Here is a 10724-nt window from a genome sequence, read left to right as displayed (position 1 = left end):
TCCATAGTAAAGATGACGTGTTGGGGGCTGGGGAATTGGAAGTTCTGGAGGAGATGGAGTGCTTGGGTGGTGTCACGGATATAGGTAGGGAGGTCCTGGACCAAGGGGGAGAAAATGGAGTCCAGACAGGTGGAGATGAGTTTGGTGGGTCAGGAGTAGATGGAGACAATGAGTCGACCTGGTCCGGAACGTTTGTGAATTTTGGGAAGGAGACAGAAGTGGGCGGTGTGGGATTGGGTAACAGTGAGGTTTGAGGCTTTGGGTGGAAAGTCACCTGAGGTGATGAGGTTGTGGATGGTTTGGGAGATGATGGTTTCGCGCTCGGGGGTGGGGTCATGATCCAGGAAGGAGGAACGAAGAAGTGTCTGAGAGTTGGCGCCTGGCCTCAACGATGAAGATGTTAATGCGCCATACTATACCCGCGCCTCCATTGTCTGCGGGTTTGATGGTGAGGTTGGGATTGGAGCGGAGGGAGCAGAGAGCTGTGTGTTCTGTAGGGGAGAGGTTGGAGTGTGTGAGAGGGGTGGAGAGGTTGAAGCAATTGATGTCTCGATGGCAGTTGGAGATGAAGAGGTGGAGGGAGGGTAGGAGGCCTTGGGCTGGTCCAGGAGGAGGATTTTTGTTGGAGGTGGGTGAAGGGGTGAGTAGAGGGAGGGTTAGGTTTATGGTGAGAGAAGTAAGCGAGGAGGAGGCGATGGAAAAGCTGCTCAATGTCCAAATGTGACTGGTATTCGTTGATGTGTGGGTGCAGGGGGAATAGGTGAGCCCCTTACTGAGCACTGACGGTTTGTCCTCAGTGAGGGGAAGTCTGGGTGATGGTAAACATTTGGCAGTGCTCAATGTAGCTGTTAACTCTGCAGCTGTCAGCTGTGGAGGCTGTGGGCAGAGTTAAATTGAGATCAGCTGAGGGCGGAGTTATGTCAGTGTCGGCTGTGGGCGGGGGTGCGGGGTTGTCTCGGCATCAGCGATGGGCGGAGTTCTGTCAGCTTTAGTGGTGGGTGGAGTTGCATCGGCGGAGGACGGAGTTGCGTCTGAGTCCGTGATGTTATGTGACCACTTTTAGGGAGCTGCACACTTGAACTCCATGATCCCTCTGTACATCAATACAGTTCAGGGCTCTGTCATTAACTGTGTAGTTTTCCTTAACGTCTGATCTCCCAAAGTACAGCACCTCACACTTAGATGGATGAAACTCCACCTGCCATTTCTCTGCCCATATCTGCAACAAACAACCTTCTACAATATCCACACCTTCACCAATCTGTTATTTCCTTCACGGATGCCACCAGACTTACTGAGCTTTTCAAGCAACTTTGTTTTTGACACTGATCTTTGTATCATCCACAAATTTACGTACCCACACATCTCCAACTATATCCAAGTCATTTAGACATGTCATAAACAACAGAGGACCCAGTACAGATCCGTACAGAACACCACTAGTCACAGAACCTCCAGCCTGAAAAACAACCCTCTACCATTCTCTGCCGAAGGGTCACTGGATGTGAAACATTAATTCCTTTTTTTCCTTCACAGATGCTGCAAGACCGTCTTAGCATTTTCAGAAACTTCTATTTTTGTTCCTCCGCCACAACCCTCTGTCTTCTGTGGACAAGCCAATGCTGAATCCATGTGGCCAAGTCACCATGGATCGCATGCATCTGTATCTTCTGGGTGAGCCCAGCATGAGGGACCTTGTCGAAAGCCTGACTAAAATCCATGTAGACAATATACACTGCTCTACCCTCATCAATCAAATTTGTCACCTCCTCATAAAATTCAACCAAGTCAATTAGACATATGACATGTTCTGCAGAAAGCCATGCTGACCGTCCCTAACTGGCCACGTTTTTCCGAATGTGTGTAAATCCCACCCTAAGAATTATCTCCAAGAGCTTCCCAACCACCGACGTAAGACTCACCGGCCTGTATGTTCCTGGATGATCCCTATTTGTCTTGAATAGAGGAACAAACCCGGAATTTGACTGTTTCCTCACCAGTCTCTTGGGACCTCTCCGGTGGCGAGCGAGGATACAAAGAGCTTGGCCAAGGCCCTAGAAATCTCCTCTTTACACTCTCTCAACAACTTGGGGTAGATGCCATTGGGTCTCTAGAGTAACCCACCTGAATGGTCTTCAAAAGTCGAAACATCACTTCTTTGTTCATCTCAAAATGCCCGAGCACATCCATGCTCCACACAAAGCTCACCTAAGCTACATGTGCCTGAGCACTATGGGTAAATTAGCATGGCCAATCTATCTAGTATGCACATCATTGGACAGTGGAAGGAAAGCAGAACACTCAGAGTAAACGTACACTGACATGGGGAGAATGTGCAAACTGCTTCACAGGCAGTTGACTGGGGTGGAATCAAACCTGCGTCCCTGGTGCTGTGAGGCAGCAGGGGTAATCCCTGAGGCACCGTGCTACACTGCCCTCCATATCCTTCTCCTGTGTGAAGTACTGATTTATTCTATTGCCCACATCCTCTAACTCAATGCACAATTTCCCTCCTTTATCATTGAGTGGCACTACCTTCTCCCGAGTTATATTCTTTTTTAATGTATAAAAAGAGTGCCTGAGCATTCCACTTGAACTTCCTGCAGAGATACTGCCAGGGACAGTAGATTGCTCTCTGATCTCTGGCATCAGGCAGGAGGAGCACACCACTCCCCAAACTGTTAGCTCAGCCCCTTTACACTAAGAAAAAGACTCTTACCTTGCTCACTTTATTCACTGAAACAGGGTATTCACCTGAGGCCAGACTAATCCTAAATTAACCTCAAAATCTATTCTTTACAAACTGACCAAATAGGTTCTGGGCGACAAAAAACTTCCTAATAGCCTGTCTCAATATCTCTCTCCTGTTTCTTTTGGTTTTAGGAGGGAAGGATGGAAACAATATAGGAATGTATGGGGCTGACGTCTCCCAGAATGCTTCTCAATGAAGTCTCTCTGGTGTCATCTCTTGCCATCTTCTGTCTGCCTCTCTTTCTGTTTCTCTCTCTCTCTCTCGCTCTCACGCAATCCCTCTCTCCATGGATGCTGTCACACATACTGACTTCTCTCTTAGACGATTTCGGTTCTGGTTTCAGAATTCCAGGATACTTGGTTCTCATTTTTCCCATCAAGGGGAACATTCTGGCTGCCTCAAATGACAAACCAAACCCTTCTTTAACTGTGAGCACAGAGGGTGACTCAGAGCTTGGGTGCCTGAGTTCTTCTCAGTTGTTGGCTTGTGGTAGGCAAAGGGCAGATTTGAGTTTACGGGACATTGTCACAGCCAAATGAAAGGGACCAGGTGGACGGGCGGTGGGTGAAGTCTCGTGATAACTTCACCCCTGGTGTTACGCAGCCTCCTGCATATGACAGTTACAGCTGTGACTGGAGCTTCTCCCTTGCGACTACCATCACGAGCCTGGATGCATGGCACATAGCATTGAGAAGCCAAGTGTTCCACCATGTTGTGTGTTGTCGAGGAGAATTTGCAAACGGAGAAAAGTAGATTAGCTCACAATTGATTCCAGATCTAAACCTTAACCGCTACATCTGAAAAGAAACCTGGGGCAAACTCAGAGAGGGATTGAGACATTAGGCCTCTCTCAAACCTACCCCATCATTCAATTGGATCATAATCGATCTCCCTTCGGGGTCGTGAGTAGAGAGATGCAGAGAGCTTGAGAAGCTGTGAGATGAGGACTAAGTTTCTGATTCAGGCATCTCCCACCCTGACCGAGTTCCAGGTTTCAACCCAAGTATGAACGAATCAATTAAATAGAGAAACTCTGAGGATGTGATGTGGGAATACAGTGTCATACTGGTAAGCGAATGCTCCAATGGCATGGGATCAAATCTCAACATGGCCTTTGGAATGGAATTTGAAGCCAGTTCATAAATCTGCAATATAAACCAAGTCTAAGTAACAATGACGATTCAACTAATCATTGATTGGTGTAAAATCCAAATCGAGTTCACTCAAATCCCTGCAGGAAAGGAAATCTGCTATTGTTACTCAGTTTGGCCTACATGTGACTCCAGACTGCCCACTCTGGGATGAGAGGGATTTTTTCTCTTAATCCCAGGGACATGTGTCTGTGGAATTCCCTCCCTGGGTTAGAAGTTATTTGGGGAGGGGAGAGAAAAAAGTCATGATCTGACCAAATCTTGGAGTAAACTCAAGGAGGCGATCAGTTTCATAGATATGTACAGTGCAGGAAAAGACATGTCAGCCCATTGTGTCAGTGCTGCTGAGAAACAAACCACCTCCCCATTCGAAACCCACTCCCCAGGACGTAGCCCAAGGCTTGACATTGCATTTGCTTATCTAAATAATTCTTCTTTAGCATGATGGTTTCTGTTTCTCCCACACTTACACCATGGGCCCTTGCCTGACTCTGCAGCCTCTTGTGCAGCACCTTATCAAAGGCCTTCTTTAATTCCAGGTAGATAACATGAATTGGCTCTCCTTGGTTTACCCTGCTTGTTATGTCCTCTAAGAATTCTAAAAGATTTGTCCGGCATGATCTCCCCATGAGGAAACCATTTGCTGCACTTTCCCATGCTTGAGTCCAAGCGTCAAAAATGAACAATTATCATAGGGGATACAATGCACAGTCAGACAAATACTCACCACAGCTCACCACATCGGGTTGAGCTATTTGGGAAGTCTGCTGTCAACATCCTGTTGATGCATCAAAGTCAAAAATCACAAAACACCAGGTTATAATCCAACAGGTTTATTTTTAGACAGAAGCTTATTTATAAACCTGTTGCAGTATAAGCTGGTGTTGCGTGACTTTTGAACCTGGCCATCGCAGTTCATCACTGACAACTGCATGTCTTGTTCAAAATGAACAGGAAAATGTTGAAATAGAAGTTGATTCTGAGAAAATGTGATGTTGCTCCATTTGGAAGTGAGAGCAACAGAACAGAGTATTATCTTAGTGGAGAAAGACTGCAGAAAGCTTCAATACAAGGGGACTTGGGGGGACATGTGCACAAAATGCAGAAAGCTAGCAAGTAATCAAAACAGTTAATGGAATGTTGAGCATTATTTCAAGGGGGTTGGAATATGACAGGAAGTAAGACTTTCTGCAAATGTGAAAGTTGCTGCTGAGATAAGAAGAGATAACATTTCATCGGAGGCAGATCAGACATGTTCACACGGATGATCGCAGGATGTAAGAATTGGCTATGGAGCAAAATTAAACAGATTGCTGCTGTACTGACTGGAGTTTAGAGGAATGAGAGGCAATCACATGACAAGTGTTAACAGTGTGATGCACAGAGAATGTTTCCCCTCATGGGAGATTCAAAGAATAAAGGGCTTTGTCTCAGAATGAAGGGGCACCAAGTGAAGACTGAGATGAGGGGAAATTTCTTCTCTCAGAGGGTTGCGAGTGTTTGGGACTCATTGTCACAGAGAGCTGTGGGAGCTGAGCCCGTGTGTATATTTCAGGTTGAAATAGCTTTGAGTCTCCAGGGGAATCAAGGATCAGAGGCTCGGCAAGAGAGTAGACGTGTATACAGGTTGGGTCCCCTTACTTAGTGGTGAGGAAGACTGTAATATCTGGAGTTAGATGAATTCACGACAATCCACAAAAATTCCAAAATGCTGAAACAGATTGACAGTAAGCGCAGGAAGGATGTTTCTCTGGCCCTGTGGCTGAGCACCCGAGAACCTTCTCAGAATAAAGGACAATCCATTTCGGACTGAGAAGATGAGGAGGAATCCCTTCACTTAGAGGATGATGAATGTTTGAAATGCTGTTCCCCAGGCAACATGTGGGAGCTCTGCTATCAAGGCAGAGATTGGCAGATTTCAAGTTACCAATGACATCATGGCACATGGAAATGTACATGAATGGCCATGATTTGGAACTGCAGAGATTGTTTGATCAGGGTGGAGGTGTGGTGGGGTAGGTTTTGTGCTGTCAGCTGAAGGAGGCTAAACAGACCAGACTTCTCCTTGCTGTCTGAACAACTGCTCACCACTTTATTTTCATCAGCTCACCCAGTGTGTCATGCTTCAGGCTTCACCCCTCACCTTACGCCATGGCTTTCAGGTTATGCACTGACCTGTAATTACATGGTCCATTCACTCTATCTCTCTCAAACAGACCTCATCATTTGTCAAGCTCAGACTCTAGCCCTAAATCCCATTTTACAGACTGAACATTCATCAATGACATCACTCTTTCCTCAGCTCACCTCTCATGTCTCCTGGGGAATTACATCAGTTTACTCTGGCACAGAGGAGATAGGATGGAAAAAGTAACTGTTTGATTAGTAACTGCCACTAACGTCAGTCCCAATGGATCCTAATTGTTTTGCTGCAGGGTGTACTACATCTACTTATAAGGGACATTGTTCATTTTGTCCTCTCAGTGTCAGCGGGAGAGACAGCCGTGACACTGACAGAGAGCTGGGACACCAGAGAGAGAGAGAGAGAGAGAGAGAGAGAGAGAGAGAGAGAGAGAGAGAGGAGGACAGATCACAGTTTGCAATTAGAGAGTAAGAGGTGAGAGTGATGCAACAGTGTATTGGAATCTGGCAATGATGGATTGGAACAATACAACACAGGATTTGAATCTGAGAACAAACGATTGGAATGTTACAACAACAGATTGGAATGGTTTGACAATGGTTCAAAATGTGAGAGCAGTCGATGGGAATGGGAAAACAATGGGAAGGGGTTTCATTGAGGTGTTGAATTCTGTTTCTGTTACTTTTTATCGGAAGCCACTAAGATCCCGCATTCGAATGGTCCTTCGGATGATGCAATTTATTTATTATCCAATTCTTGCAATCATTGCAATGCCTGGTAAGTCTTTTGTATTTCCATATACTGTGGTATTTAGCTGCTCTTATTTTCTTTCTCTGTGTTGTTCATTCTGTAAACTATTGATAACAGTCTTGCCGCACTTGAAATTTACTCTCTCATCTTTACTGCTTCTTGCTTTCCTCTGTGTCTGGATGTTAGGTCTGTCTACCTCGCTCTCCTGGTGTCGTTTTGAGCACTCACTGACTCAGTATCCATTCCTCCACTGACTTCATGCAAATGTGGTTGATGTTGACTACTAGAATCCTAGCTTCCATTGAAAAACACCATTGGTTAAGCACTGGGTCCATGACATGTTTCCATGACGGTCACATCTCTGAGATCTGCCCATTTCCAAAATTGATTCACAGACAATTCATTTCTTTGAATTCCATTATGGGGCAAAATGTATTGCACAAGTCACAAACACCTCAGATAAGAGCAACTTTTACATCATGTTATATTTTCATTACATGGTAATTTTATGGAATAACAGATGTTGGATCCACCAAATAAACTGAACACTGATGCAAACATTTGTGACAGGAACAGGTACAAAATACCATTTGTAAATCTCAGTCGGCGCTCAGTAAAACTGATAACATTGTTCCAAGCAGAAACTATAACTTAATTGTTTGCTTTCCTCACAGCCAATGTAGTAACAATTGTGATCCTGTCAAAAGAAAAGTGTGGTCTCTCCCGATGTGTCTCTCACTACCTGGTAGCCATGGCAACAGCAGATCTCCTGGTCATTATCTTTGACCTCATGTTGCGACACATTCCATTTGTCTATTTGGAAGAGCATCATTTCTTAGAAGGTATCCCTGTGTGTAATATCCATGCTGTCCTGCTTTATGCAGCCACTGACTGTTCTGTCTGGTTCACCGTCACTTTCACCTTTGATCGATTTGTAGCCATTTGTTGCCCAAATCTGAGAAGTAAATATTGCAATGTGAAAACAGCAGCTGTGGTTCTGTCAATAGTGGCTGTATCGAGCTGTTTGAAGAACATTTTCTGGTATTTTCTGTTTACTCATCGGTATTATGTCAGGAGCAGATCCTGGTTTTGTTGGGTGAAAAATGACCTGAAATTTTCTCCAGTCTGGGGAGCAATTGAGTTCTGTCATTACGTACTAACACCAGGAATCGCCTTTATTCCAATTCTGCTTCTCAATGTTTCAACTGTTAGACACATTGCAGTGACCAGCAGATTCCGCAGGAGACTCCACCATCAGAGCAACAGAAAGAGCACCAAAGATCCAGTGATGAAAAGTCGAAAGAATTCCATCATTTTATTGTTTCTTATCTCAGGGAATTTCATTCTATTATGGTCCGTGTCAATGGTGTATTCCATAAATTGGAGAATGAAACTTTTGGGATATGAGTCTGTATATCTGCCTCTTTTTGTAATGGAACTGGGCTACATGCTGCAGATGCTGAGTTGCTGCACAAACACTGTCATTTATGTCATCACACATCCTAAGTTCAGAGAGCATTTGAAGAATATTGTGCACTATCCCGTTACTCCAATTGTTAAATGTTTTAAACATTGAGACTGACTGAAGAATTACATCTTCAGCAATCAATGTTGCACCCGGTTCTGTCTCATCCACAGTCCTGGTGACTTATTAATAGACATCATTGAAAGAAGATGATATCTCCAGGATCTTTGATCTGTGATTTTTGCCTGCCTAATTTGACAGCCTGTGCACCTGTGCCAGTACACTGTTTATCTGCATCTCAATCCAAGTGTGGGTGTGTGGCTGTGCATGTGTAGAAACATCAGATAGATAGAGGAGCAGATTCAGTAACAGACACAGCACTCAAGAGTGATCAAAATATGCTGAAATGCTGTCTAGTTTGAGGTTGATAAACATGGTACTGAACTTGATTTTTCAACTGAATTAAAATAAATACAAACTCCTGAAGCACAGCTGGTTATGGAGTACAGCAATAACAGGATTTGAAACGCTCGCAGGGTAACTCAGAAGCTTGAGACTTTTATGGAGGCATTTGATATTTCTCATAAAGTACATTTTTCACACAGTTCAACAAGAAGTGAAGACCACTTTTTACGGTCAATGTTGAGGATCGTATCAAGGTGAATGAAACTGGTCAATGTTGTGAAGCTGACTGGTGTAAGGTTGGATTTCTTGAACTGTTTTTGGATGGTTTGTTGAAGCAGATGGAGAAAGTGGAATAAAAAAATGTAAACCACCAAGAAGTTCTATTTCTGCAAGAGTAGATAAAATGATAAATGTAACTAAAGGAAATATTCATCCCTGAGTGAATTCCGGAATTGACAATGATAAAGGAGGTAATGGTATGGCTATTGACCAAATATTTTCTATCTCTTTCTTTGGGTGATGGTACAAAAATGGCCAAAATGATCGGAAGTCAGGGCGGAATGAACAGGGATGAAAAGAATTCTTATCATTCAGTGACTGAGAAATAGTAAGAACTGCCGGTGCAGGAACTTAGAGATGATACAGTATGGACCTGTGGGAACACAGCGGGTCAGGCAATATCAGATGAGGAGGAAAGTTGACATTTTTGATCGGTGTTCTTCTTCAGGACTGTGGAGGTGGAATGGAGCACAGAAATAAATGAGGTGGTTGGAGTTTGGAGGAAAGCATGTGGGTTCCTGATAGGTGGATGCAGGAAGGGACTTTGGAGATTGGTCAATGGGAAGGGTAGGCACAATGGACCAAGTTGCAAGGCGTACAGGTTAATCCCTGTTGGAAACGGAATGATTGTCCGTGGCCAGGGATGGAGATGAGTGAGAAGGTGTAGGGGGAAGTGCAGAATTTCCTCCATTTGCAGAGAAAGGTTTTGGGCATAGTGGGGCTATTGGGGAGTGTGGAGTGCACAAAGGCGTCGCAGAGAAAGCATTCCCTGCAGAATCAGCTCAACTGCATTTTCTACATTTCCTGCACTTCTACCCTCAAACGCCTTCCCCCCAGCAGCAGCAAGGATGGATGTCGCCTGGTCCTCCCATACCACCCGACCAAAATCTGAATCCACTGCATCCTCCACAACGTTCAACATCTGCAATCGGACACCACTAGCGAAGAGGTAGTTTGCTCCCAATCCCTATCGGCTTTTTGTAGGGACTGCTCGCTCTCGTAATACCTTGTACACTCTACACTCCCCACTCAGCAACCACTGGAGCAGCTTCCCGTCCTGCTACACCTCTGGTCTCACCCCCATCCAAGACCCCAAACAATCATTCTGTATTTGCCAGGGATTCACCTGAACCTCCTCCAATCTTGTCTACTGCATCGGTTGCTCCCAATGTGATCTCTTCTATGTGGAAAGAACAAGTGAAGACTCGGTAAATGATTCGCAGATCATTTGTGCTCTGTCCGCTCCAATCAACACTACGTTCCTGTTTCCAGCCATTTCAACTCCCCTCCCCACTCCCTTGACGACACGTCCACTCTGCACCTGCTTCAATGTCACAATAAGGCTGCATGAACATTGGTGGAACAAGACCTTATATTGCAGTTGGGGATCTTACAGCATAATGCCTCAACATGAAATTCACTGCCTTCAAAATCTCCCCATTCCCAATTGCACCCCAGGTCAACCCTCCCTTTTATTCCCATTTCCTTGACTTGCCATAACCATCTTCCTTCTCACCTAACAGCCTCACCCTTCCTATTGGCCAATACCCACAAACCACCACCTGCATCCACAAATCACCACCCCACCAACTTCCCTGCACACCACACCCTACTTCTATTTATTTCGGAGCACCATTCCTCTCCCCAGTCCCCATCGGAAATGTTGACTTTCTTATTCTTCTGATGCTCCATGAACTGCTGTGTTCCTGATGGCGCTGTATTGAAAGGGGTACATCATAGCAGGGAGCTTAAAACTGTGATTATGGGCCTTGTGTTCTA

At 44.9% G+C, this 10724-nt stretch overlaps 1 protein-coding gene across 1 annotated transcript; it reads left to right on the top strand.

Moving 5' to 3' along the window:
* Positions 1-6401: 6401 nt before the first annotated feature.
* On the top strand, positions 6402-9010 carry LOC132210810 (probable G-protein coupled receptor 139). Its single transcript, XM_059653245.1, has 2 exons — positions 6402-6823; positions 7471-9010. The coding sequence occupies exons 1-2, from the start codon at positions 6556-6558 to the stop codon at positions 8370-8372; spliced, it is 1170 nt and encodes a 389-aa protein (XP_059509228.1). The 5' UTR covers positions 6402-6555; the 3' UTR covers positions 8373-9010.
* Positions 9011-10724: the final 1714 nt, after the last annotated feature.

The sequence above is a fragment of the Stegostoma tigrinum genome, chromosome 21 (assembly GCF_030684315.1).
Source record: "Stegostoma tigrinum isolate sSteTig4 chromosome 21, sSteTig4.hap1, whole genome shotgun sequence".
NCBI lineage: Eukaryota > Metazoa > Chordata > Chondrichthyes > Orectolobiformes > Stegostomatidae > Stegostoma > Stegostoma tigrinum.
This window is presented reverse-complemented; position numbering and strand designations above follow the sequence as displayed.

Coding starts and splice junctions, on each gene's coding strand:
- LOC132210810 (XM_059653245.1), top strand. CDS start 6,556: ATGATGGATTGGAACAATACAACACAGGATTTGAATCTGAGAACAAAC. Junction 6,824..7,470: donor TGCAATCATTGCAATGCCTG/GTAAGTCTTTTG, acceptor CTTTCCTCACAG/CCAATGTAGTAACAATTGTG.